The sequence below is a fragment of the Dunckerocampus dactyliophorus genome, chromosome 16, assembly GCF_027744805.1.
Source record: "Dunckerocampus dactyliophorus isolate RoL2022-P2 chromosome 16, RoL_Ddac_1.1, whole genome shotgun sequence".
Lineage (NCBI taxonomy): Eukaryota > Metazoa > Chordata > Actinopteri > Syngnathiformes > Syngnathidae > Dunckerocampus > Dunckerocampus dactyliophorus.
Window position 1 is genome coordinate 8,589,018 of NC_072834.1, and position 26,975 is coordinate 8,615,992.

Consider the following 26,975-nt stretch of genomic DNA (forward strand, 5'->3'; position numbering starts at 1 on the left):
CGCTAGCCAATCGCAGGGCACATATAGACAAACAACCATTCATTCTCCAATTAACCTAACATGCATGTTTTTGGGAATGTGGGAGGAAGCCAGAGTACCCGGAAAAAACCCACGCGCATACGGGGAGAACTTGCAAGCTCCACACAGAAATGCCCAAGGGAGAATCGAACCCAGGTCTTCCCGATCTCCAGCCTGTTCCTGTGTTGGCCAACATGCTAACCACTAGACCACCGTGCGGTTAAAACATTTTGAGAATAATAATTTGTGAATAACACCATTGAATTGAACTATTAAAATAGTAGTGAGTTGCAGCCCTAAGAGTCATCGCAGATTCTTATCGATTCAGGAGGCTGCTACCGGTGCAGCCCCATCTCTTTTTTGTCAAACCGGCTATCCGGTTGCATCGGTTTATCGTTCACAACCCTTGCCAGCATGTAACCTGTCATATAAGTGTAAAAAGAAGTTAACCGCTGAGTCCTAAAATAAAAATTCGCTCCCTAATAGATTGTGTTTAAGGACGTTTGTCACGCTTTTTTATACAGGGGTAAAAAGAAGTTAACAGCCGCGGTACAACACTAAAATATAGCAAGTCGTCATTTGAGGACGTGTGGCGTTTTAGGAAATGGACAGGGAGGGTGGTTCAAGGTGAGTCAACTTCACGCATGTCATGCTTTTTAACGTTCTGAAGTGTGTCATACTGTAAGTGGGAAAAGTTGACCAACGTGTAACAAAGCTAAGCTAAAGATACTTACCCTTTGATGATGCACTCCATTTAAGGAAGTGGACTTGCTGTAGGCCAGTCAACTTCACGGGTGTTACACTTTTGAACGTTCTACACTGTGATAAACTAAGTGTAAAAAGAAGTTAACCACTGTGTAATAAAGCTAAGCTAAAGCTACTTACTCTTTGATGATGCGCAGAATTTAAAGATGTACTCATTCTTAAACGGCTGCAGTGTAAACGTACACGACGACTCGCTGATACGTAGCGTTAAAGTGAAGACGAATCGACTTTGCTTTTTGACATATTTAACTGACGCACAAGTGTAAAAAGGATACCTATGGAAATTAGGGATGTCCCGATTCGATCTACAGGATCGGGATCGGCTGCCGATCCGCTGTATTTGTCAGGATCAGATAATATCGCCCCGAGATCGGGCCGATCCGGTTGCCGTATCACGTTCGTAACTCCGAGCCACACTCCCAACATGGTAGGTGGTGTAATGTGCCTCAAAGCTGGTTGCCATTCGACTCGCGCCACCCGCAAGAAGAACAAAAGGCAACACCACCATGTAGACATGTCCGCGGTGTACCGTGGGGAAGTTAGTTTCACGTTGGACGTTGGATATCCGGCTCCGTAGCTACAGCGGTGGTTCCCTCTCACTGTGGCCGGACTGCTGCGCCATGGTGAAGGGAGCTGGTTGATGATGGGGACCTAACAAACACTACTAAACATGTCGAAATGGGGGCGAAAAACCTTGGGAACTCCTGTTACGGAGCGTGAATGGAAGCTAGCGGGGTTGGCTTAGTTTAGCTAGTGCAGCTGTGCGCGACTCAAGCTGGATGAGTGTATTTTCACTGCTTTTCTGCTTTAATGTAAGCACCATTTCAGTGGCACGTTTAATGTGATTTGGTGGCACGTTTATCTTGCACCTGGCGCCTATCAACCGTCACTTGCCATTCCCAACACACACAACACATTCCAGCTTTTAAAATAAGAGCGCTCTTTGTCACATTTGTCACTGTTGTAATTGTGCAAACAAAATAAGGGCGTCATTAAAATATCTTGCATTAGTAACGCGCTTGAAATGACATCTGTGACTCCATCTTCCCTAGTCACAAGCACGGGCATTACAGTTTGTTGAAGATATTGTAGCAATATGTGCCGAGGCTGACATCCCTTTTTAGAAAAGTTAGGTAAGCTACATCCATTTCTCAATGACTGGACAAAATGGGCCAATGATGTATTGCATCAATACATGAAGGGATTTTAGCATTTTATTCACTAACCAAAATAGTCATATTCATGTCTGTAACAAAAGATTATTATTATTATTATTATTATTATTATTAGTATTATACCAAACAAAAAACCATTGGTACCGCATCGGATCGGATCGGCAAGACTATCAAAAAATAGGATCGGAAGCCAAAAAATGTGTATCGGGACATCCCCAATGGAAATACAAAAAAAGTCTTTCCGTCAAAAATCACCTTTGATGATTGATAGCATGTAAGGGAGTGGGAAGGGACTGTTGCTACAGGCAAGTTGATGTCGAGCTTTTTAACATTCCAAACTGTCATACAAGTGCAGAAATAAGTTAACCCCTGTACAACAAAACTACAAAAAAGGTAGCTGTCTTGATGATGCATAGAGTTTAAGGAAGTGTAGAAGGAAGCTCACTGAAGGCAACATTGTAAGTGTCATACAATACCACAAGTGTTTTTACGTCACGTTTTTTTCCACGATCTTGAACTGTCCCACAAGTGAAAAAAGAAGTTAACTTCTGTAAAAACAACTTCAGTTGTGATGGACACGCTGGCAAAAGAGTTGACTTTGTTGAATTGTTGATGCTATCATCCCTTCTGTGGCGGTATCACGAACAATGTAAGGGAAAAAGCTAACACTTGTGTGAGCTTGGCCTATTTTGATCAAATTTTAAATTGTATGATTTGTTTCACTGTAGATGTATAGGAAAGCTGTTGGTGCACCACTGAGATAAGAACTCGAAAAGGCTGAAGCGTGGAAGTCTATCATTTTTATATGAATTTGGACGGAGAGCAAACAAACGTGGTGACAGACGGTTGAGCCATCCATCAGGTTTTTCCCTCACCGTCAAACTACAAACATTCAGTGACATTTGCCTTTGGTTTGATTACGTAATCGAAGCCACGGGCAAAGTCGGTGTTTGTTTTAACTTCAACCTTAGCCCATACAGTGTGGTTAGTTCGCAATTGCATAATTAGGCTTTTCTCTAACCCTGCTTGAAGCAAAGTGGTACGTTTTTGGCTTCTTTGTACTTCTTCCCTACTGTTTGAAACCCTTTTTTATGTTTAGAATACAGGAGATACGCAAACAAAGAATAAAGTAAATGTAAAGGTGACTACAGTGGTGTTATTTTATGTCTTCAGGGCTCTAATAATGGTAACGATTGTATTCAGAAAGTCATAAACAGGTTTTCTATGCTCTAAGTGCAAAAAAATGTCATTTATTAATATTGAATCCTACTTCGGAAATTCACTTATCGTGGTCGGGTCTGGACATTAACCGCGATAAACGAGGGATGACTGTATAGTTCATACCGTACAACAACGCTAACATGGTAAGCTGTAACGCTTCTAAAAAAAGGACACTTAGGGATATTTTGATCTTAGAAATTAATTTTAGATGGCAGAAAATAATGAACTCCTGTTTCCTTGCCAGCAGAATAATGTTGCACCCTAGTGGAATTCTGCACGGATGTTGCGCTTCTTTAGACAGCAAAGTAGCCGAGACTTAATCAACCAGGGACGTGTGGTCGGGGAGGCCAGGGGAGGAAGAAAGTCATGTGCAAAAGAGGGGGGTGATCTCCCACACCCTCCTCTGAGCGAGCTCAAAAATGGAGAAGCTTGAGTGACGCAGTTTTCTTTGGGAAAGAAGATAATTGAGGGTTTGTGCATGTGTGTCATGTTCCGCTAGCACTCGAGCCACAATGCGCAGGCAGAATAATGTGTCATTTGTGTCAGAGACGTGAGAAAGGCCTCTTTAAACTGGAACTCAGCTAACATTACTTTACTGGTCATAGCTTACGTGGACATTGGTACACTTGCTGTGTTGTGACACTGACAAGCTAGCTTTTGACAGCCACCACGATTAACTGCATTGATTTCAATTTACCCTCTTTGGTGAGGTTGGGACACAGTACAATAAAGGATGCATTTACCAATTGGATAATAAGGCAGATTTGTCAGTTTTTCCTCAATACTGTGTGTAGGTAATATGCATATTTATTTTCCTAACATTCATGTTTTTAGTTGATATTGTGATGCAAAATGGTCACATGACCTGACCCGTCAACACTTGTCGACCCCCTCCGGTTCGAACAATGTGACACCTGCTGAGACGGAAAGTGCCTTCAGTGTGTAGCTCTTGCCTTGTCTGACTGAGCACGTATGATCTGTGGAGAGAATATGCCAATTAAGGCTGTTGTTATGAGTTGAAGCACAGTATCGACACGAATACAGTGGATCATCAGTTTTCGTAGCAAATTTGTCTCAGAAGGTCATTTCCTGTAGGACATAACGTTAATCCAATTATTCCATTCCAGATACTCAAAAATACTAACAAAAAAATGCATGTTATAGAGAATAATTATAGTTTTATATGCAGAAAATAATCCAAAAATAATTATTAAATAAAATAAACATTCCAAATAAAATAAATTATTATAAATAACAGCGGAACTTGCTGTTGATGCGGGCTTCCCGTATACATCCTGGCAAGATTTAAATCACTCGTGTTTCTCACCTTCTTTATCAAATTGGTAGCACTCGCAGCTTATTTTGGCCCCATGGCAGGTTATTTAGCAGTCTCACGCAACAAAAGATGTACAGGCAGTGAGTCAGCAACACATGAGGGCTTTGTTTGGGTCCTTGATTTTGTAGAACGATACAGTACAGGGTAAACGGACAAGTTTGTTACGTGCAATGGTGTACGAAGATCGAGGTAGATTTTTAGCGGAAATGTGTGACAGAAACTGGGGTTTAGTGATCTCATTAATTAAACGACACATCTTGATAGACTTTGTGGGTTTGAAGTTTTCCCTTGGCCCACCCTTCCAGGAAGTAGTTTTTGCTTAATTATATTAACAAACGGCAATGAAAACGACCCTCTTGTGGTTAATAACAAAGATTACTTTTAGCCAAAGACTATTTTTATTGACTTCAAGTGGGGTTGCGTGACTTCCCAAAGAATGTTATCACATCACGTAGCTTTTTCAGCCATTTATCACTTGTTGCGTTTCCAAGTAGTTTCCAAGTCGTCATGGCTGCATGGGATCTTGTTGGCTCTCCTAGCCAAACAGCTGTTAATATGAGGCAGGCCTGCAGCTATTCAGTGGACCCTCCTGTGGAATTCATGCAGTCAGCAGATTTCCTTCAACAATGCCAGGGGTGCTAACGCGGGTGCTAACTACACATTTTGACCGTATGTACTGATCGTATACTATAAATAACATTACAGTTTGTGTTGTTTAAAGGAATAAACAAGGATCACTGTGTTCATTGACCTGTGTGCACATATTTTAAGCAGCTCTATGACAAGTAGAATGGAAGATCACAAAGCTGTCATTTTGTGCTTTCCAAGCAGTGCAATGTTCCACTTGTCCAATGCATGCTTCTACTAAATGGCTGTAAGTGGCATATACTGTATAATTGATGTGCTGAAAATAACTGACCACTTAATCCAAGTATGACCTTTAAATAGAGAGAGAGAGAGAGAGAGAGAGGGAAGGTGCGTTTTTTTCCTACCCTGTGGGAATGGCACAGTACTTCTAAGAAAAGCTGCAGTCATAACCAAATAGTATCTTTTCTAGTGGTGGTGTGCAGATCGGTTGTGACAATATGTCTCAGTAATTTTGACTTAAGACTTTCAGTCCAGAAGTCATCGTCTTATTTGTCCCTATTTTGACTTTGCATTTGTTTTATTTGCAAAGGAGAGTAGATACTATAGAGCAGTGCTTCTTAATTAGTTGGGCTACGGGATTCACCATCACCCCTAAAAGACAAGCAGCGACTTAAATTGGGCAAAACTCAAATTTCTCAAATATATTTAATGAAACGTCAGTGCAGTTTGAATTTGAGTTAGTGAAAAATAGCTATGTGCCCGCGCAGAACAAGTTTAATGAACATTTAAACAAATGCCCTAGCTCAAAGTGAATTTACATTGAAAATCCCTTATTCTCGCTAGCAGTTAGCATTAGTGATTTTGAACTTCTCAAATTATATAGGTCAAGTGATTCTCAACTGTGGGTCGTGGAGCTATGCCTTGGAGGAAAAAAAAAATGTAATGAATGCACCTCACGTTCTTGTCTGCGCTACTCCCTTGCTAACCCGGCACACGGTGCATGCCATGTTTCTGGGCGACTTTGTCAGGCTTGAGTGGGAGGGGAAGGACATCGAGTGGGAATGTAACGCATCTCATGTTGTGTTGCAAATAGTCCCTTTTAAATATAAGAGATTTGAGAAGTATGAGTTAAAAAAAAAATCAGCAATTTGGGTCGTCGCTTGTCATTGAGGGCTGACAGTGGGTCCTGCTGTCAAACCAGCTGAGAACCACTGCAACACTGTAGATAACAAAGATGCACATTCCACTTAACCAGCTCATATATAATAAGCATAAAATAATTACAGGCAAACACTTTGTGAGGATCAACAAGGGACAGGACTGACACATTCAGCATCTTAGTGGCAGTACACTACAGTACCTACAGGCGTTGTTGGTCTTTTTCAATGACAGCAGGTTTCAAATAACACTACAGAGCATTGTCGGCAGCTTTAGGAGTATTAATAGGCAACCTCGCTGGATAAAAAGATCCCCTTCAGAATAAAAGCGCAGGATTAAGACCCATGAACTGGGCCGCAACCCAACAGTTGAGAATGACTGTAGGCAGATGGTGTTTTGATTTCTTTTTGCACTACATTTTCTTGTTTTATCAATGTTATGACAATACATGATCCATGTCCTGGAATGAACCAAAATTGTGTCTTGTATTGACACATCACACAACATGGCAAAGTAAGCAGCAGATCAAATCTAAACACTGCTAAGCTGGAGCATTTCCAGTATGAAGCCACTGTCTAGTCCCTGGAGAAAATTGTAAAACATTTTAATCAGCTGGAATGGTCTTCTGCACTGGAGCACTAACATTCTACTTGTGGTCGTGTGTGCTTCAAAATAAGTGTAGTTTTTGGAAGCTTGCAGCACACGCTGATGACACATTTGTCACGATGTGTCATCACCCTATCGTAGCTGATGAAAACCCCGCCTGTTTCTTACAAGCTGAGTGCCAGGAAATGAACGCGCTGTCACTTTAAGAGGCTGCAAGGGTGCTTAACCCCATGTGCTAGAGGTATAGTGGGGGAGGGATGGAGGGAAGGGCACTTGTTGACGGAAAGACTGGCCGTGGTTGGCTTGGCCTCCCCGGGAGGAGTGACATCACATGGAGGAGAGGCCTTGTGGTGTAAAATAACATGTCCTTTTATGGCGCAAGTGTGGACCATTCCATTTTGAGACAAGAGGTGAGCTCTGCTCCCTTCCTCCCTACTGCGTGCTTTGCCTCTTTTTGCACTTGATGTTCTCACTAATTAACCAGCATGCTTTTCAAGGATTTGTTATATTTATGATGGAGTCAAGAGGCTATATTCACATCTTAAAGATATGTTGTATGTTTTAATTTTAGTTGGTAACAAAACATTATACACAGTATGGTATCATAATGTTTGTACAGTATAAAACCACTGCTTTAAATTAATGTTATTGGGGGGGGAAACTTATTGATAGTTACGGTGGAAGGGTTCCTGTAGCTTTTGGAGTATTCCAGTTATACGACAGGGAAGGAAGGGCATGTTTACATGAAAACAGTCTTGATCAAAATCTTCACTTCACGACAAACAGAAGTCCAGCTGATGAGGGTTTTTCAGTATTTTATCGTTTGCACTTCGAGAAATTTTTAGAGGTAAACTTCCTTTTTTTGGTAAAAAAAAAAAAAAGTTTAAACCCCATTCACACTGACAAAACACAACTAAAGATGCTCTGATCTTGTCACAAGATCTTGCGAGATTACAACGTGACGATATTTCTCGTTTTAGAGAAAAGCTACTGCGAATGATAATAAACGTAATATGGAAGTGGCAGTGTTTGCGAGGAAGGATTGGAACCACACATGAAGTGCTTAACGCACACTATAAACCTGGCAAACCTACCTACCTTGATGTTCCCAGTGTCATTCGCTCGTGACTGTTTTTTCCATCGGAGTCTAACAGCTGCCACGGTGTTGATGTCCAAGTAGAAGTTGTAGTAAGTCTACATTTGATCAAAGTTACTTAAGATTTGTCAGATCAAAACACGAGCAATGCACAAGACTTCTTTCAAAATGTGATACTATTTGGGAAATTCACTACTTCCTTGGTCCACACTCTAAGCGCCATGGGTACCGTAGTTCTTTTTTTTTTTAATGTAAGCATAAACTAATCTACTGCAACCTATTTTACATGTGTCTTTACATAACTACTCATCAACATAAATGATTAGTAGCGCAGCTACAACTGCCGTCGCTATTTAATCTTTTATCGTAGGTAGTTAGTGTTTCAATTTGTGGAAAAAAGTTCACCCTTTATAAGCATCATGCTTATATTATTTATTTTGTCTTGTGACTGAAGTTAAATTAAAAAAAAGTTTTGTCCAGTCCTATAGTTCGTCATTATAGTTTTCTTAAGTAGTGTTACAATATCGTCTCGCCTCCTGCGCTTGAACCCAATATCGTGTATCGTCTCGTCTCGTGAGTGTATCGCGACCCCAACGGTAATTTTTAAAGATGCACATTTGCACCAACTAGTGGTCCTCTTGTGTTTAACCGTTTTAGAATGCGCTAGTAAACGTAAACTTTGTTGGTGCTGAGTTACAAGTAGCAATGGACACTTACAAGTTCAGATTATGTGCACTCAATTGTTGATTAACAAATGTGGGGAAAATGAGTGCGGTAAGTACTTGGCTTACAATCAGAAGAGGTGCTGTCGAGCCAGTCTCAACTTGCCTGCTGTCTAAAGATGCACAACATTATGTCAGTGCGACACAAGCGTCGAAACAGTAGGTCAGAACATTCAGAGAGAGATTGTCTGTCTTATCCCATTAAAGCAGCCTATATTTAGAAAAACCTATAGTTAGAAATGTTGTCAAATGCTAGTATAGTGCTGTGTTCCACCTATTTTTCACACAGATAGGATTCATTTTAAATAATTAAAATTGTTTTGCCAAAACTAATAATGCTGTCCTTTAAAAATGTCCCCCAAAACGCAGTTGTCATGTAAACAAACGGCGTCTTCATCTGTTTTATATTAAAACAATGTCTTGCGTAAGCAGCCTGTTAATTTCTAACTGTACAAATGTACATTATCGAAAATGATTCTAAATTGCTCAAAACTGAGCCCCTTCATTTGCTTTTTAAAAGTACACGATAATTGTCTTATTTTTTTTTCATCTACATACTGCAGCGTTCTCCACACTTGGGTAACCACAAAAACACAGCACGCACGCAGAAACAAAAGCCTCCCGAAGGCCTCACGTCGCATGTGACCCACCCCCACTGCTTGCCATCGTGGTACGTCCCGAGAAGAGCAGTCACCTCCCCTCCTGAAGTCAGATTTGTCTCCTCTCTAAGGAAATGCACTGTACCTCAAAGGTGTCAAAGTTGTTCGGGCTATATGTCCCGTAGATACGGATGAAGATGATTGAAGGAGGGTGGGGACACTTTTTAGGCTGACAAGCCATGACAGGACTACTTGTGAATCGCTTGTGAACACTTGTACTTCCAATGTCTCGCTGTTTGGGGCCATGGCCTTTCAGTCAGGGTAAGAAACCAGCGTCTTTATTTGACTTTTGTGCCTTTCTCCCCAAATGACTGGTAAAAACACTGGGTCCTTTTTGAACTAAATTCTTTTCAGGTGGCCTTTTTATAAAGTGTGACAGAAGTAGCTGTATTCACTTAACCATCAGTTCTGCATCTTTTAAAAAAAAAAATTCACTCATGTAAGAGACGTGACCTGGCTTCTATGTGCCTTGAGACAGATGAGCTGATTAATTTAGGAACAGAGTGAACGGGCTTTTCAGCTCGGCAGACTTTGACCTTTCCAACATACTGGAGAGTGACTACAATAAAATGGAGCCGGCCACTTGTGTAATAAATAAAAAAAAACACCGTTTGCAAGAAATTGTGCTTGCTTAGTCCTGTTTGTGACTACTTTGTCCATTGTTGCCTGGATGCTGTCGCGCACCTGATGTTAGACGAGTGCAAGACATTTTTGTCTACAACTTGTGGACATTCCCTTCCGCTGTGCTGCTGTAAACATGATGTCTTATAAACAGACTTCCTCGTCTGAAAAACATTTTGCACCGTGATTATGTTGTTATGCTCAGCCACAAACTCCACTTCCAGTCCATCATATTGCATACAAAACAGGAAATAAGGCTAAGAATTCTCAAAAAATGTCATGTTTCATTTAGTATTGTAACTCGTTTGTCCACTTGTGTCAGCTTGTAGTTGGTCTAGGGTTATGTTTCGACAAGAACCAACTAGTAACAGCAGGACTTCATTTGTGTTTTTGAAAAAAACTCCAAATGACAACGTTGTCAATCGACAGTCCAGTAACTCGCCCTATTGTTGTTGCTTTGAGTGCAGATGGACATGTTTCAGTGTTTGGAAAGGGATGCGTCCATTCACATTTTTTAGGGCCCTATGAATTCCGCATTAACGGAATCGCGGAATTGGCCAATAAAAACGGAATTTACTGTCAAACGCGGAATCTCGCGCAAAGTGACATGATGTCATTGTGACGAGAAGGAACGTTCGTGAGGGTAAATATTTCCTCGGAGGATCGCTCAACTGTGGCGGGATGTCATCACAAAAATTAACCCGCCGTCTCCCGAACTAAACAGGTCAAAACGGCGGCAACAAAATTAGCAAGTCTTCTCTTAGAGTGTGAATGAAAGCTAGCTGGATTAGCTTAGTTTAGCAGAGCATACTAGCGCGGCTGTGTGTGCGCGCAGCTTAGGCTGGGTGAGTGTTTACACCATTCACGGTCCCTAAGAGGAGTTTTTTCGCTGCCTTTTGCTGGTGTTTCAGTTCACCGTTTCAACATGTTTAGTTTGAGTGGGGGCGGGCTAGTGTTTGAGATGAGATTCCACCACGATTGAGCGGTCCGCCGAGTGACTTCCCCACACAAACATTCCTTCTCCTCACGATGACAGCATTTCATTCGCATTATGTCCATTTCCGTGAAATTCCACATTAAACAGTAGATTCTGTTTTTATTGGCCACTTCTGCAATTCCGTTGAAGTGGAAGTCGCAGGGCCCTAAATGAGAGTTACGCTGGTATCCGAACACGATGCCGATATTGGATCAGATCAGCCCCAAGGACAATCCGATTAATTAAAAAAGGTCCACTTTCTCATGCAGAAATGCAAGAGACCAACTTCTTTTCTTCCCAGTCCAAAGTAATATTTGAAATATCCTACTTGTTTTTTCCCATTATGAAGTTGACTCATTTCAGTAATCTGTTCAGGATTGTCACAGTGTAAAAAAAAAATTGTTTTAATTGTTTTTTATTTCGACACGTGCGGACACGTGTTTTTCTGTGTTACGGGTAGTACAAGGCAATTGTTTTGAAAAAAATTCACGTTACTACCTGAAGTTTTCACCTTCAAAACACGCCTGCCCGTGAAATGAAAGGCCAAACACAGTTTTCCCCCTTATTTTGTTAAAGTCTGCTCAGCGTTAACTGTCACTGATGGCATGTTTTGTCTAGTAAAAAGAAGTTTCATGTGTAGGCGACTGTGTTCTCACAACAAACCCTGTTACTGCAAGGATGGAATAACTGTCTTATCCAAATCACATTTTAAATCCAGCGCACGGCGTATTTTTTGGGGAGCCAATTTGACGCATGGTCTGAATATTTTTACAGTACTTGGTATTTATGTGAGATGACACAGGCTAGCAGAGAGCTAGTGCTGCAGCTATTGATTATTTTAGTAATCTATTGATTCACTGTTTCATTAATGGAGTAATTGGATAAAACACCACTTTTTTACCCTCAATGCGTATTTTAGGGAAAATATTGTAGTTCATCATGCTAAAGCCTCTATTTTTTATGTCTTAATTTAAGAAGTGGTGTTTGATATTTGGACAAACAACTCATTAGCATATGCTCCGTATATACGCTATGTCCTCATGCCCCGATGTGTTTGAATAGAATTTCCGTTATGTGAGTCAAGCATAGAATTTGGTGGTAGCTGCCAAAATAGACTTTTACCATGTTTCTGGTAGTTTGCGCTGTAAACACGCAGGCTGCTTTCTGGCAATGTCCCGCATCATCAATGCAGCACTGTTGTGGAATGCCAGCTCCGTTTGACGGTGCAAACATTGCACCACGTTGTCTGACGTTTTGAGTTTGAAATGATCCCAAACTTTTGACAGCTCCTGTTGTTTCCTTTGGGCCCTTTCCTCTCGTGCTTCCTCATTGCTGTTTTTTTGTTTTTTCTTACAGCCATTTTACCACTCTGAGATCACGGCATCACAACACTGTTCTCAAGTACGCTCTTTTGCAGCAGCCGTGCGGAAACAATTCCACATATTTAAAGTTCTGAGCGCTCAATCCAATTTTTTTTTTTTTATTATTAGTTGCATTCATTAAACCGGTGGTTCTTATTTTTTTTTCTGTCATGCCCCCAATGGGAGACAGAAATGGTTTTGCGCCCCCTCGATTTGAAATACTATTGAGAAACTGATAACATCTGTTTATCTGTACTCTACAGACTGAACTCGAACCTGAAAACGGCAAAATGCAACATAATGGAGAGCAGTGACGCAAACAAGTTTATTCAAGAGTCAAATTGCATGCAGAGTATGACAAATTCATACATGTTAGCAAGTCTGCGCTAATATTGAAACACCCGCCTGCCTCTCACGCCCCCCCCGATAGTTCAGTGCCCCACTATTTGAGAAGCACTGCATTAAACCCTTCATCGAAGCAAGATTAAACGATTTCACCAATCAATCGTTGCAGCTCCACTTACGGGTGTGATACCGCAATTGTTTTGAAAAATTACACTTCAAGACGTTAAGTTGAAGTTATTTTTTGGTCTTTAAAGCAACACTGTCAAAGATATAACTGCCAGAGCCATGGTTTTGTCAGTTTTTGTAAATGAACCTAATGATATGTTCAATTTGCGAGTTTCTCAAACAAGCGAAAACATTCTCTCGGAAACTTGTGGGAGTAATCAGCTAGTTACATTAAATGTACGAATTGCCAGAGAAAGGTTAGCAAACTCAATGTTAAGTACTTGCACATGCTATTTTTTTAATACATGGCAGGAAATGTCCATTTTGTATTTATTTATTTATTTATTGTTCAGGAATGCCTTTATATACTTATGTATGTATAAAGGCATTCCTGAACAGAGCTGTGGTTCGCATCACCATATAAACTTGCTCTGGACCCAATTTAGATCCTGGCACGCCCCCTTGTTCATTAAAACCCAACATACACCGCAAGTAAATCCATGCCCATGTACAGACGAACAAACTCATAAAAAGCCTTTTATTTTCCACTATAGCACCTAAAAACAAACAAGTATCGTAGAAACCATGGCCCGGACAATTCACCCTATACTTATGCTGATTTTCTTTACAGTAGTGTTGTATGACAGGGCGTTACCCCTTGCCTAACTGATAAAAACCAACAGAGCGGGTCAATTAAGCGGGGCGAATGGACGTGAGCAGTGTGTACAAAGGGATTGTGAGCCCGGGGGCGTTTGATTGTTAAGCATTACGCTAACAGTGGCCCGTTCGCACATTCAGCTGCAAACTGACTTTGACAGGCTTATTTGCATTTACATGTTGTATCTGCATACTCATTGGTTTTCTCAGTTTTATCTCCTGCTGCTGCTCTACTCTTGTTTACACAGCTTTACCTGTCACACAGGTCACAAAAGTGTTCGCGTGGACACAACTGCACACTATGTTTTGCTTAGTTGTTTTTTGCGGCCCGTCCGTAATGTCAAAATGTGTGATTCATTTGGGCTAATTAGCCTGTTATGTACGGCTTTGCGCCTCATTGTGCTGTGTTTCAAATAGGGATGTCCCGATCCGATATTGATATCTGATATATTGATATCTGGGCTGATATCAGCAAAAAAAACATGATTGGATTATATCGCCCTGCATCTCAAGTCTCCGATGTTGGCACTCCGATACAAGCACTTGATTCCAGACTCGCCTCAGAAGCGCCTGGATAGAGCCCATATGATCACAACAACAAAAAAATGTCCATTCATGTTTGCTAGCGTGCTAACAAAGTAGCAAGTATCAGGAATGATGTCATTTGTTGAGTCGTGCTTTTCTAATATCCCACACTACAAAATAAATAATAAAAGCGCATATGATTTGTGTTGATGTCGGATCAATATTGGTATTGTCCGATATTTAAAGCTGTAATATCAGGATCGGATCAGAAGTACCAAAGTTGTATCAGGACACCCCTGGTTTCAAAAGCAGTTCTATGTGCTTTATCTTACATGACCCTAGCGCTGCCAGTACCTCAAATGAAAAGAATGTCCTGGCAGCAAAAAGGTCAGAGATTTTACGATCGTACTGATGGAGTGAATCACTCGATCATAAAAGATAACCACTCTCTGTGTTGATGGATGTTTGGACACCGGGAAAGAAGCCTAAATCACTCACATTTAAACCGATTAAGTGGGTACTAATTGCGAGTGTGGTGGTTATGGGGGCTTGTTTGCCTACTCAGCTTTGCTTGAATGAAGCCTACTTGTAAATCACCATCCTGCCTTCGAATTGACTCATTTTGTTTGCATCTTGTTGATGACGTGAAATGACCCATTTAAGTGTTTCGGTTGTGGATTTGAGTCACAGTATCTCCCAAAATTGCCTACAGTACAGGTGGTTTTTGGGTTCCGTACGAGTTCTGTTCCTAGGCTGTGAAGGAAGGCAAGTTTTGGTGCAAGTGGGTCTTAGGCCTGTCACGATAACAAATTTTGCAGGATGATAACTGTCCTACAAATTATTGCAGATAAACGAAATAATTGTCAACATTATTTTGAGACCATTTTTTTCTTGAATGTAATGAATGAAAACACATGGCATAATAATGCGACTACACCGTAACAAAAGCAATAAACTTTTAATTTCTCAGGTGTATTTAACACTGTAATGGGATTGTCAAGAGTTTTTCAATAAAATTAATTAAACAAATAAACATAATAAAATAAGCAAACCAAAAAAAAAAAGGCAAAAACACCCCAATGAAAATAAGTTTCTCTTTTAGCAAAAAATGCACTTAAATAAAAATCATAATCACAATATTTCAGATTTTGAATCAGTGTCACTTTCGTTATTGTCTGAATATTGGGTGGGGGAAGGGAGAAATAACACGATGTGGCAGCAAGATCAACTTGGACATGGCCTTCGTGTTTTGCCATGAGTTTTTTCTTGGATTCATTAGCGTTTCTCACCTCAAGTTTTGCTTTTCTTATAATGACTTAAAAAACAAACAAAATGGAGCCAAATAAAGTTGCAAGTGCCAGCATTTTGATATAGAGGGGTCGAAAAGAAGCTTTTTGAGCAAGTCTCATGTTTACCGAACAAAATGATGGGCGTGCATACACAACCACAAAATGGTGAAACTCAGAACGGCGTCAACTGAGGACCACCTGTACTCACATTTCATCACATTGTTTTACCTTTTTTTTCACGACTGTATTGACTGTACGGTGGTACCTCCCTTTACATTATTGATCCGTCCAAAACCGAATCAGACCAAAACTAAAAAAAATTCCCATATGAAATCATTCAATTCGTTCCAAACAACCAAAACCACTTGATAATATAATATAGAACAATTGTCATTTCACATGCAGAAAACAATGCGAACTACATAAGTGACAATACTACAGCAATGTAACTTGGAGTAGTTGTTGCACAGCCTGTATAGCAGTGTAGATTTACTGACCATTATTGTCTAAACAGGTGACCACACAAGTGAGTACACCTCACAGTATCTTGGTTTTCGCTTTTGATTTCTTTTTTTGGGCGATGCTTCCCTGAAATGGCTTCAATCCCATCTGTTTCCTTTTCTCCTGACAACCGCGAGTAGCAACAGTTGAAGTAATCTCTGCATGTTGTGTTAACGGGAGAGGCCTCGACTGTGTGTGCGCACTCATGTCAACAGACGTAAAATCTTTGTTGCTCAAGCAGCATTCACTTAAAACCAAGAGGTGACACGCCTGGCTGATGTTGCGCTTGCCTTTTTGTTTCAAAGCTAAGATGTATTTATGACCGTTTTGTTACTTCTCTTTGGTGTGAATTGACAAATCCAAACACTTAGAGGCTTTTTCTCTATTTTTTTTTCTGTTTGGACCCACATTGCGGTCAGAAGACGTGCAGACGTGTTTGTTGTCACTCCAGTCTCCTTGCTGTTAAGTAGTGTGCTGTGTGACAGCACTTTGATCGTGCTAATGAGGGCCCAGTATGCTTTTATGGCTCACTTGTTCTCCAGAGTAACAGAAAAAGAACATTTAATTGTCTGCCGGAGGAGAAATTCTATTTGCAGTGGAACATCTGACCCAAAACTGGCACAATTTGGAGTCCAACCAAGCTTTTCCCGAAAGATGTGTCTCGAAAGTAATACAAAACTTCACCATCATTATGCATTAGTGATGGCAAATAGGAAAACTGTGATAACCATAGAACCGGAGCAGAGCTTACTGCAACACTGTACCGGATACTGGTTGATTGCTGTGAATTTAGAATAGATTTTTCAATTAAAATAATCTATTCCAGGTTCAAACTGTCAGTATTATAAAACCTTCACTTCGATATAGAACTCAAATAAAGTAAAACTACTCGCCCTTTCAAGAATCCTTACAGATGCGTAATGGAGAGGGAACAGTACGTGTATTGTAGAATAGTAACAGTGATAGGTATTGCTGGAATTAATACATATTCTGTCGCTCAAAAAGTCAAAGAAATAGCACACTGGTGGTGCTAATCTTGTGTTTTAGGTTACTAACTACCAACTTTATGTCCTGTGTGTGTGTGGATATATATAGATAGATATAGATAGATAGATCTCGTCCATTCTCGTTGAGAGACGTTCTTTTTTTGCTACAACTGCCACAAAATGCGACTGCAGGGGTCTTTTAGCAATCGCTTGTACAAACTGAGCATCTGCTTGCAGTCATTGGAGGCTACTGCAGCGTCTAGACTAGCCTAAGCCTATTACAGACTACTTTCTCCACTGTGATGCACCTGCAGCATTAGCCGACTGTCCTATATGAGCTTCAGCGTAAACTGTGGCTCCAAGCAGAAAGCAGATAACAGCTGTTGGGGGGGCCGAAACATTTCTGTACCCCAATAGTGGCATGACAGAAAATAATTGAGTAATTAAAGCATTGCACTGTGCGCTGATGAGGCGTTCAAGCGTACTGCGTATTTTGGATGTTAGAGGAATTGTGTTTTTTAAATTTTTATTTAGGACAACTGCATAAAAAGTTGCCAGAACTTTAATAAAGAGTGTGAGAAACGCTATTGAATTCAAGAAAGAACTACCAGTAGACCGCTTATTGACCTCTGCTAGCTCGTAGTACCTCCCTCGCGGTATGTGAATTACTTGAAAGAAGGGCGCTGATAATGTCGTCAAACAGTCCGTGACAGTAAAAGCATGTGTGTGAGAGAGAGAGAGAGCGTAAAAAAACTCAATTCACGTGTTTTATTGGAGAGAAGCACGGCAAGGTGGAGGCTGGTTAGCGTACCGTAACATTAGTTCACCGGCCTGGCTCTAAGGCTCAGCAGACTATGTATGAGCAATGTGGAGAATAGTGTGTGTTTGCGTGAAATTCACATGAAAAACTCTACAGCTCACGACTACTACAATAACGTAACGTTAAGAGCGGAGTAAACACAAGCGGCAGGTTTGCTAGCTCGCAGTATCTCCTGATATGTCTGTCAATCACTTGAAACAATGCTGTTGGTAATATCAATGTCTGTGTGTGTGTGTGATTGTGAGAGAGAGTAAGAAATTCAATTCAGTCTTGTTTTGTTGCAGTGAAGTACGCTATGAAGGCGGACTAGCTTTGAGCCGTGGAAACATTTCAGGGAGCTATTTAAGTTTTTATTCGACTTCTAAGAGATGCTTCTGAGTCCATGCTCTTCTGGAGCTATTTTTGTATTTGTTCGGTTAAATAAACATGCTTTTAGGGAGTTAAACCAAGTTAAGTGTTTGGATTATTCAACATGTTTACGACAATTTTTACACTTTACTGCAAATGAATATTGGCTCCAAATATCGGCTATCGGCCTCCTTAACTACAGCACTAATAATTATCGGCCCTGAAAAATCTCATACAATGTAGCAAATGAGTTGTTGAGTCTTCGTAGCGAAATTGAGAGCCAGTAGCATCCATATCCACTCTGAGCCAGTAGTATCCATATCCACTCTTCCGTCTGTCCCGTTGCAGTGGCTTGAGGCGTTGTGACGCTGAGACGAGCGAGGCGTTGCGTTACTCCGCCAGATATATACTGTACTTTTTATGTTAGCTGCTACAATAACAATATCGCTGTAGCTTGGTTAATATACAGGTCGGGTATATACTGTACACTGGTGGCGTTTTTTTGAGGGGTTTTTGTTGGGCTTTAGTTTCAAAATAGGTACCTCCCCATGAAGTTAATTCTATTTGATTGCTCATTTACTTGCATTGTTTTTGTCATGTAAAACTATAATTCTCTATTAAATGTATTTTGTGTTCATATTTTGGGTGTCTGGACTGGATTAATTGCATTTGCAGTATTTATGGGAAGAATTGATTCGGTTTTTGTACATTTTGGTGTTCACCTGACCTCTTGGAACAGATTAATGCCGAAAACCGAGGTTCCACTGTATGTTGACTTGTTTGTTGTTGTCTTGTCCCGTGCTTCCAGCAACATGAACCGTGAGGACCGGAATGTGCTCCGAATGAAAGAAAGAGAAAGGAGAAATCAAGAAATCCAGCAGGGAGGAGGCGAGGCCTTTCCAGCAAATTCCCCCCTTTTCCCAGAGCCTTACAAAGTGGTAAGCTTATTCATATTCAACATTCAAGCGCTCAGTCAATCAGTTTAGAAACATGACACTTAGTCAGAAATGCACATGTTTTTTTTCTTTCTTTGGTGCGTTCAGCTGACAGGGACCATTAACCTTTGAACCCTACTTGCTTTGGGCATTTTTGTGCAAGTGTGTTATTACAAAGCCATATTTTTAAATAGCTCTGAGGAAAGGTTGAGCTTTTTTTTATTGCATTCATACAGCAAAAATCCAGGAATGCTGTTCAGCAGGACAAGTGTCTTGTAATTAGAAGATTCCAAAAATGTCATTATGAAAGTACATATACACTCCTGATGAAAGTCTTAAGACCAGTTAAAAAATTGCTAGAATTTGCATTTTGCACATTTGGATCTTAATGAGGTTTTAGGTAGAGCTACAGTATGCAAAAACAAGAAGGGGGAGTGAGGCAAAAAGCATTTTGAAAAAGTAAAAAAAAAAAAAATAACAAAAAACTCTCCAAACCAGAACAAAAAAATTTCAGTCGGACTCAGTAATGAGTAGCTCCACCGTTCTTGTTAATCACTTCAAAAATTGGTTTGGGCACGCTTGATGTGAGTGTTTCCAGGAGGCTAGTGGGGAAAATGGCTTCACGAAGGGCATCGACTCTCTGAAACTGCTGGCTGTTTTTATAAACTTCCCTTGCCACCCATCCCCAAATGTTCTCTATGGGATTTAAATGAGGGGAACATGCAGGATGGTCCAAAAGAGTGATGTTTTTCTCCCTGAAGAAGTCCTTGGTCAAGGGAGCATTGTGAACTGCAGCGTTGTCCTGTTGAAAAACCCAGCTGTTACCACACAGACGAGGGCCCTCAGTCATGAGGGATGCCCGCTGCAACATCTGCACGTAAGCATCCGCCGTTTGACGACCCCGCACCACCTGAAGCTCCAGTGTTCCACTGAATGGAAAAAACACCCCAGATCATGATGGAGCCCCCTCCACTGTAGAGAACATCTCAGGTGGGATCTCCTTGTCATTCCAGTAACTTTGGAAGCCATCTGGACCGTCAAGGTTACATTTTTTCCTCATCCACCTTTCAATGTCCCATGTTTGATGCTCCCTGGCAAAGTCTAAATGGGCAGTTTTGTGGCGTTGAAGGAAACGAGGTCTTTGAATTTGTTTTTTGTTTTTTAAACCCTTTTCCCGCAGATGCCGTCTGATGGTTATTGTGCTGCAGTCGGCACCAGTAAGGGCCTCATTGTGGGTGGAAGACCACCTTGTGTCTTGATGGACAGCCAATCGGATCCCCCGGCTCAGCGCAGGTGTGATATTTTTTTTTGTGGGTCTCCCACTTGACTTTTTTGTTCCATAATGCTCACTTACGTGCTTACTGCACCAACAAATGGCAGCAGCAATGCTGCGAGAGGCCTTGCTTATGATGCTCGACAATCCGACCACGTTCAAAAAGAGAGCTTCTTAGCTTTAGCCATCAGGAGGGCATGACAGTGTGAATGCCTGACAGAAATGGCAATTTTGAGCAGATTTTGGCTTTTATAGCGTGTGGTCTTAAACTTTTGATCAGGTGATTAACAGCCTATTTCAGTTTGTTGTTTTCAATAAATAACTTTTGCAAAATGCTTTTTGTCTCACTCCCCCTTCTTGCTTTTGCATATTGTAGCTCTACTTAAAACCTCATTAAGATCCAAATGTGCACAATGCAAATTCTAGCAATTTTTCAACTGGTCTTAAGATTTTGATCAGGAGTGTATATACTGTATATATCATGTGGTTTTATTTGACTAATTATTTAAATATATATATATATATATATACATACATAATATATATATACATAATATATATATACACATATACATATACATATACATATATATATATATATAGTGTGTAACTGGTAGTGTGAATGACCCGAAAAGTTTAGCTGGTCCAGTATAAAATTGTGTCATACAGTTAAAGCCACTGTGCAACAAAGAGCATCAAAGAGATCTATGGTGAAAGGGATCAGTTCCCCAAAGAATAGTCCACACCACAGACAACAACCAGAAAGTGCAGAAAATTTGAAAAAACTGGAAATCTCTTTTCTTTTTTTTGCCAAAAAGCAAGGAAGAAATTTGGTCGGTGAGCCTGTCAAGAGGTCCGTCCTCAGTGACACTGGAAAAGCTGCAGGAAAAGCCTGCATAAAATAACATTAAACATTGCAAAAACATACCAAATCTTGTTGCAGTTGACAAGACTAAGGGAGTTTATGCAGCGCTTGGGCTCCCTTGACCCCTCTCAAGTCCGGTTTTTGACAAGTGTGAGTGGTCGGATCTGCGCTGAAGACCGGTACACTTCACGCACTGACAACATACAGGCTTAAAGAAGCGCTACTGTGTACGCTGTAACTCTACACTTGTCCAAACTAATAGATGTCATATATCTCTCACACACACACACACGGCAGCTAACATTAAGGAGTGGGCCAGGCGGACATTAACATCATGCGGGATTAGCTATTTGCTGAAGAAAAATCATAGGATCAAACTTACAGCTTCAATGCCTGTAGCTGACTGATGGATAGTTAGCAGATCTAAGGCTTGATTTTAAGATGTGTAGCTGAAGAAAAACAATAGGATCAAACGTACAGCTCCCACAGCTATAGCTGACTGGTGGATATTTAGCAGATCAAAGGCTTGATTTTAAGATGTGTATGCTTTTTTTTTTTTTTTACAAAGCTGTCCACTGGCTCGAGCTAGGGGGTGGATCAGAGGCAAACGTTTTTCCTTCATGAAGTCATCTAAAGCAGGAACTTCAAAAGACCACCATATGAGCACCTTGTATCTGAAAAGTGAGCGAGATTTTTTCCACGCTTGGCGCTCACAAACAGGCTCCGGGGACACATTATAACATTATAAAAACGAAATTTTGCATATAATGGGACCATTTAAAAATACAAAACACCCTGCACAGTGTGAACAGACCACACTTCCTGCCTTGGCCCCCTCATGTTGATGCACATAACATGTAGGCCAGCCAGCCAGCCAGCCAGCTCCAGCCTGGACTGTAAAGACATTAAATAAGATTTGCTCTTCCCGCACTGATCTAATCTTTACCACTAACCCGATTTTCACGGAGCTAAGTAGCTCTTCTCCCTGAGCTGGACCTAGTCGTTCGGGCAACAGTGAGGAATGTGTGCTGGGTGATAGAAAGGGGACTGGAGGTGAGTGACAGATGAGTGTTTTTAAGCCCTCAAGAAAGTGCAAGGTAAAAATTTGGAGGAGGTTTTGGCGTTTGCTATGTGTGTAAAGCCAATTTGTTTAAAGTCGGGGGATTTTCGACAGTCTCTATCGCTTGTCTCCTGCCTGTCTGCATCTTACATAACCTTTGCTGCATGACTTTTCCTTCTCCCTCATGCTCCACTAAGTGGAAGTGGGCTGTGTTGTGTGTGGAAAGGCTGCATGTGCACACCACTGCATCTGTGGCCTCTTATCTGTGGTGTGTGTTTTTCTTTTTCCTAACGGTACTACAGTGACACCAACTGCCGGCAACACATTTCTTGTGTGTCTTTGTCATACTTGGAGAATAAAGATGATTCGGATTAAGGAGCAACTGGGAAAAATAAGTACATTTACGTTCATTTACAAGCATCCCTTTTACACTAAATTGCCTTAACAGTGGATCCGACATTTATCCGTCTGCCTTTCCCACAGCAACATGTCATCCCTCATTCAGTCGTTAGATGCAATGAAATTATTGTTAGACAGTGACGATCACTTTCAACACAACATGGCAGGGAGAAATGATTGTCAGGTGTTGAACCTCACACACCAGTCCGGACATTGCGGGAGTCACCTTACACACACATACCACTCTTTCGGCTCGGAAATTTGATATACAGCAATCCCTCGGTTCCAGACCCGGCCGTGATAAGTGAATTTCCGCAAAGTAGGATTCCTTATTTATAAAGGGAATGTTTTTGTAGTTAGAGCACAGAAAACCTGTTTGCGACCTTCTAAATATGTTTTTTTTTTAAACATTATTGGAGCCCTCTAGACATGAAATAACAACCCTATAGTCATCTTTACACTCCTGTTATCTAATAAAGTAGACATAATCAGACAAAATAAATCATTTCAGACATAAATAAGACTTGTGCTCATGTGTGTTGCAATAAATGTGTTCCGGACGTATGGAGGACAGGAAGTGACGTTGTGTGTTCAGAGTTTTGTTATACCGCAACTGTTTTTATTAGGTTTTTGTTATTGTGCCTGTTATGAGAGTTCAAACCTGATATAAAAGCCTGTTCTGACGATCAGGTCTGGTGATTGTGTTTGCCACCCAACATTACAGTAACATTACTGGCACTTAGTGACAAGTGTGGAATTAACGTCTTTGAATGCGTATTTTGAATGTCGTATATTTGTATATTAGCTAATTTAACTCATTTTTAGCTTTGAAAATGCTTCATGTCTGCAAAAAATACACAACATTAGCTTAAATATGCATATGTTTTGACTAATAATAGGTCATGTTCAACCACGAAACTACATGATTTATTGTTTTATATATTTTTTTAAAAACCGTCATCGCGTAAAGCAAAGCAAGAAGACAACTGTAAATGTAGAAATTTGCTAGGTTTACCACTCTTAGCGACCAAATTCCATGTTGGTACACAGGAAGAAAAGGCAGAAAAGTGCCTGTGTGAAAGGGGCTAGAGGTAACTGGCTGCTTTAAGTTGACAGCAATTGCTTTCAACACAACTGTGAGTCAAATTCTTTCCCGCCTCTGTTACGGCTCTTATACCTCCCCCAAAGGTGGAAAAATGCATGGTCGACATGGTAACATTCCCCCCCCCCTTGTTGCTGTTCTGGACAAACAACACAGACATGAAAGCGAGGATGAGACGGCAACATGGCAATTTTTCACTTTGGAGATAGCATTGGAGCTGTAACGTAGGCTGGACATACCTGTGGGGAAAAAAGGTAGAGACACGCCGCCTTTTTATAGGCAGTGTGAATTTGGTTTTCCTAAGTGTGGCAGAGTGAGCCTGCTGTCAGAGAATATAATGTGTTTGTACCTCTTATGCCCTGAAAAACTGGTTTTGTCTCGGAGTTTTCTGCTCACCCATGGCTCTGTTTACTTGCTGATAGTAGGAACTAAAATCAATTCATTTTGCTTTTGACACATCTTAAGTTAGCACAGCAGGTTTAAAACAAAAAACAAAAAAACCTTTTCTTTATTTTTCTCAAGCCACTGCAGCTTCCTTGAAGTCTTCTGCCATCTCTCAGGAGTTTTTCCCCTGAGTGGTGAGCGTTGGTGGTGTGTGGTGAGCACATTATAATCCATTTAGAGGAGGAAGTTGGTGTGCGTTTGTCATCCTCCAGCCCCGAGGTTCCTTCCTGACCAGCTAGAACGTTTTTATGTAAATGCACAAGTATTAAAAACAACAGAAAATAGGTCTTAGGTGGTTTGGGAAGAATCAGCCGCCTTCTATTAACCCTATTTTAAGGTTTTAACTTGTAATTACTCATACATCACATGTGTTAAGCAGGTTGTGTTGGCTGGGGAGGTCGTGGAGTCGATGCAAGCAAGTGATTTCCTGCTTCAGATAGCAGCTTGTGTTTCCTCCTGTGTAAATCTGTCTTAACAGAAGAGCGATCTGAGGCCACATGTGAAACTGGATATTCCAACCCCCCCCCCTTCAAACATGCTCGCTGCTAGCAGTGTGGTGGATCCCTTTGGCCACAGTGGGGGCTTTACATCTGGTTTTGATCAATACACTCATGGGTACGTTGGGCTGACCGCTCTAAACAAGCTTACTTGGACTTTATTACACCTTATTTCCCAGGAGGTTATGTTGTCAGTGACGTGGATTTATGACGCCCACTGGGTGGGATGGACCTAATCAGCATTTTAGGCCTCTATTGGTGTTTTCATACTGGCAAAAGCAGGTCCTACTTTTCCAGTGTAGATCATCACTACAACATTTGGGGATACATATGACAAAAAAATGGGTTGTCAGTGATATTGATATTGGATATGGATATCAGCAAAAAAAAAAAAAAAATACGAAGTCGATTCCAGAGTTTGCCCCAGCGTGTGCTAACTTGTTAAGCATGACGGAAGAGCGATGCCGGCCGTGTCTATTTTTTTAAGTCCAAAAAAGACATTAGCTGAGTGCAACACTTGTCATGAACAAGTTTCTCGTGGTGGCACAGAACCAGGGACATTTAATACGACCAACCTCATTGTGCATTTGAAGCAGCGTTACACGGGACGCTCCCACAGGACAACAAGAAGTCATTAGCTATAACATGACCAGCCCCTGTTGGTGGTGAGCAAAGTCGGACTTAAACGCTTAATTGAGCACCCCAAACCTCACTATATTGTGTATAAAATTATACCCAAGATGCTTAAAGATGTAAATCGGTCAGTTTTTCTCATACTACTGTTGCTGATTATTGTTCTGAGTAATATCACTTGATCAAGCCTTTTCCACCATTCCACGCTGTGAAATAAGTAAGAGAAGTATGATTTGTGCTGATATCAGATTGATATCGGCTGATATTGAGGGTTGCAATATCAGTATCGGATCTGAAGTGGAAAAAGTTGTATCGAGACACCCCTAACAAAAACGCAAACAGGTTCTAAACCTTAGCTTACCTTGTTGATACCGTGTTATGGCCCACAGTCTCCACGTTGCTGCGATACCACGTTTATTCATCATCGCCACAGCATTAACATTTGAGGATACTCGACCACACTGACAAAAATGAACACACGCCCATATCTTGGCTTACACCGTACACCATAATGTAGACAGTATTGCTAATTCATTCTGTTGTGTTTTCTTCAAAATATATTCATAAACCAGCGCTGTTTTGTGGTTGACTACGGCCTCTTATGAGTAAAAAATACATGCATATTTACGCAAATTGTACATATTTCTGGCCTAAATTAAGCATTTTCAGGCATAAAAATTGTTAAATGAACTAAAATACAAATTTAAGGTATTCAGAAGACACATTCAATTCAAGTTCACATGACGTTGATATGTGGTATACTACCTGGGTCACTAGGTGTCAGTAATGTTACATTGATGAGACAATAGCCACTGCAGGAAATACTTTGTGATAGTGTGACTCCCAATGGTAACGTGTTAGTCTATATTATGTCTTTTTTATGTTTCAAATGACTTATTTGTTGGCTTTTGCCAAAAACTGTGTTTAATAGGTCAACAGGTTTTCTATGCTCCACCAACGAAAATATTTCATTTATTAAAAAAAAAAAAAGAATCCTATTCTGCGGAAATTCACTTATCACAAGCGATAAACGAGTACTGTACTGTAGTTCCCAAACACCAATTGGAATAGGTGGTACGTGAATAAAAATGGAAAAAAAATTAGCGCCAACGCTCACAATTACGAGTGCCCCTGAACGTCTCGCAGCGCAAGGCGAACGGAGCAGTAGGAGACAGAGCATTAAGTTGTTCATTGCTCCGTGTGCATCATATGAGCAAATAAGAAAGTTTGCTGATTATTTTGTGCATTAAGAGTGTTTCATCTTGCAAATTTCATTTATATTGGTGCTACAATACCCGCACAGCGGTGAAAACCTGTCACTGTGAGTGGGGGGATTCCCCGAAAATGAGGCTTTATTGTTGGTTGTATGAATTTTTGTACTTGGGATACTGCTTTATCGTGGTTGTTAAACTTTCCCCTTCAATTTGGTCTTAAATGAATACGCAGACTTAAACCATAGCCATAATCATTGGACAAAAAAAGTGAAGCTCAAAGTCGAGCCATTCAAACAGAAGGATGCCAACATCAGACTGGAATAAAAGATATGTAGGATGATTGCTTATCTATTCATCACTGCTCATGTGAAACTTTATCAAAATGTGACCATGCAAAATACACATTTTTGCCACAGAATTATTATAAATTTAATTAACCAATTAATTCTGTTTAGTATTTCAAGTTAATTAAGATAAAAAGGTTAATGTTAAGTGTGTAGGAGTAGGGGGTACACAGCTTCAGGTCAAATGTCTGAAGGGGTACGCCACTGTGAAAAGGTTTGAGAACCACTGCTCTAGCCTTTTCTTTTCTGCAGCAATCAGTTTTTTCTGAGA

The 26,975-nt window shown here is 40.7% G+C and overlaps 1 protein-coding gene across 2 annotated transcripts in view; it reads left to right on the forward strand.

Moving 5' to 3' along the window:
- Positions 1-26,975, forward strand: part of aff4 (AF4/FMR2 family, member 4) — a 46,163-nt gene that overhangs the window by 1,732 nt on the left and 17,456 nt on the right. The window contains exons 1-2 of one of the 2 annotated variants that reach the window (XM_054754754.1): positions 9,389-9,605; positions 18,747-18,876. In XM_054754754.1, coding sequence (XP_054610729.1) covers positions 9,589-9,605; positions 18,747-18,876 — 147 coding nt within the window. In that variant the 5' untranslated portion in view covers positions 9,389-9,588. Of the gene's footprint in view, positions 1-9,388; positions 9,606-18,746; positions 18,877-26,975 lie in introns of those variants that run through there. The other variant, XM_054754755.1, reaches the window with a different exon arrangement.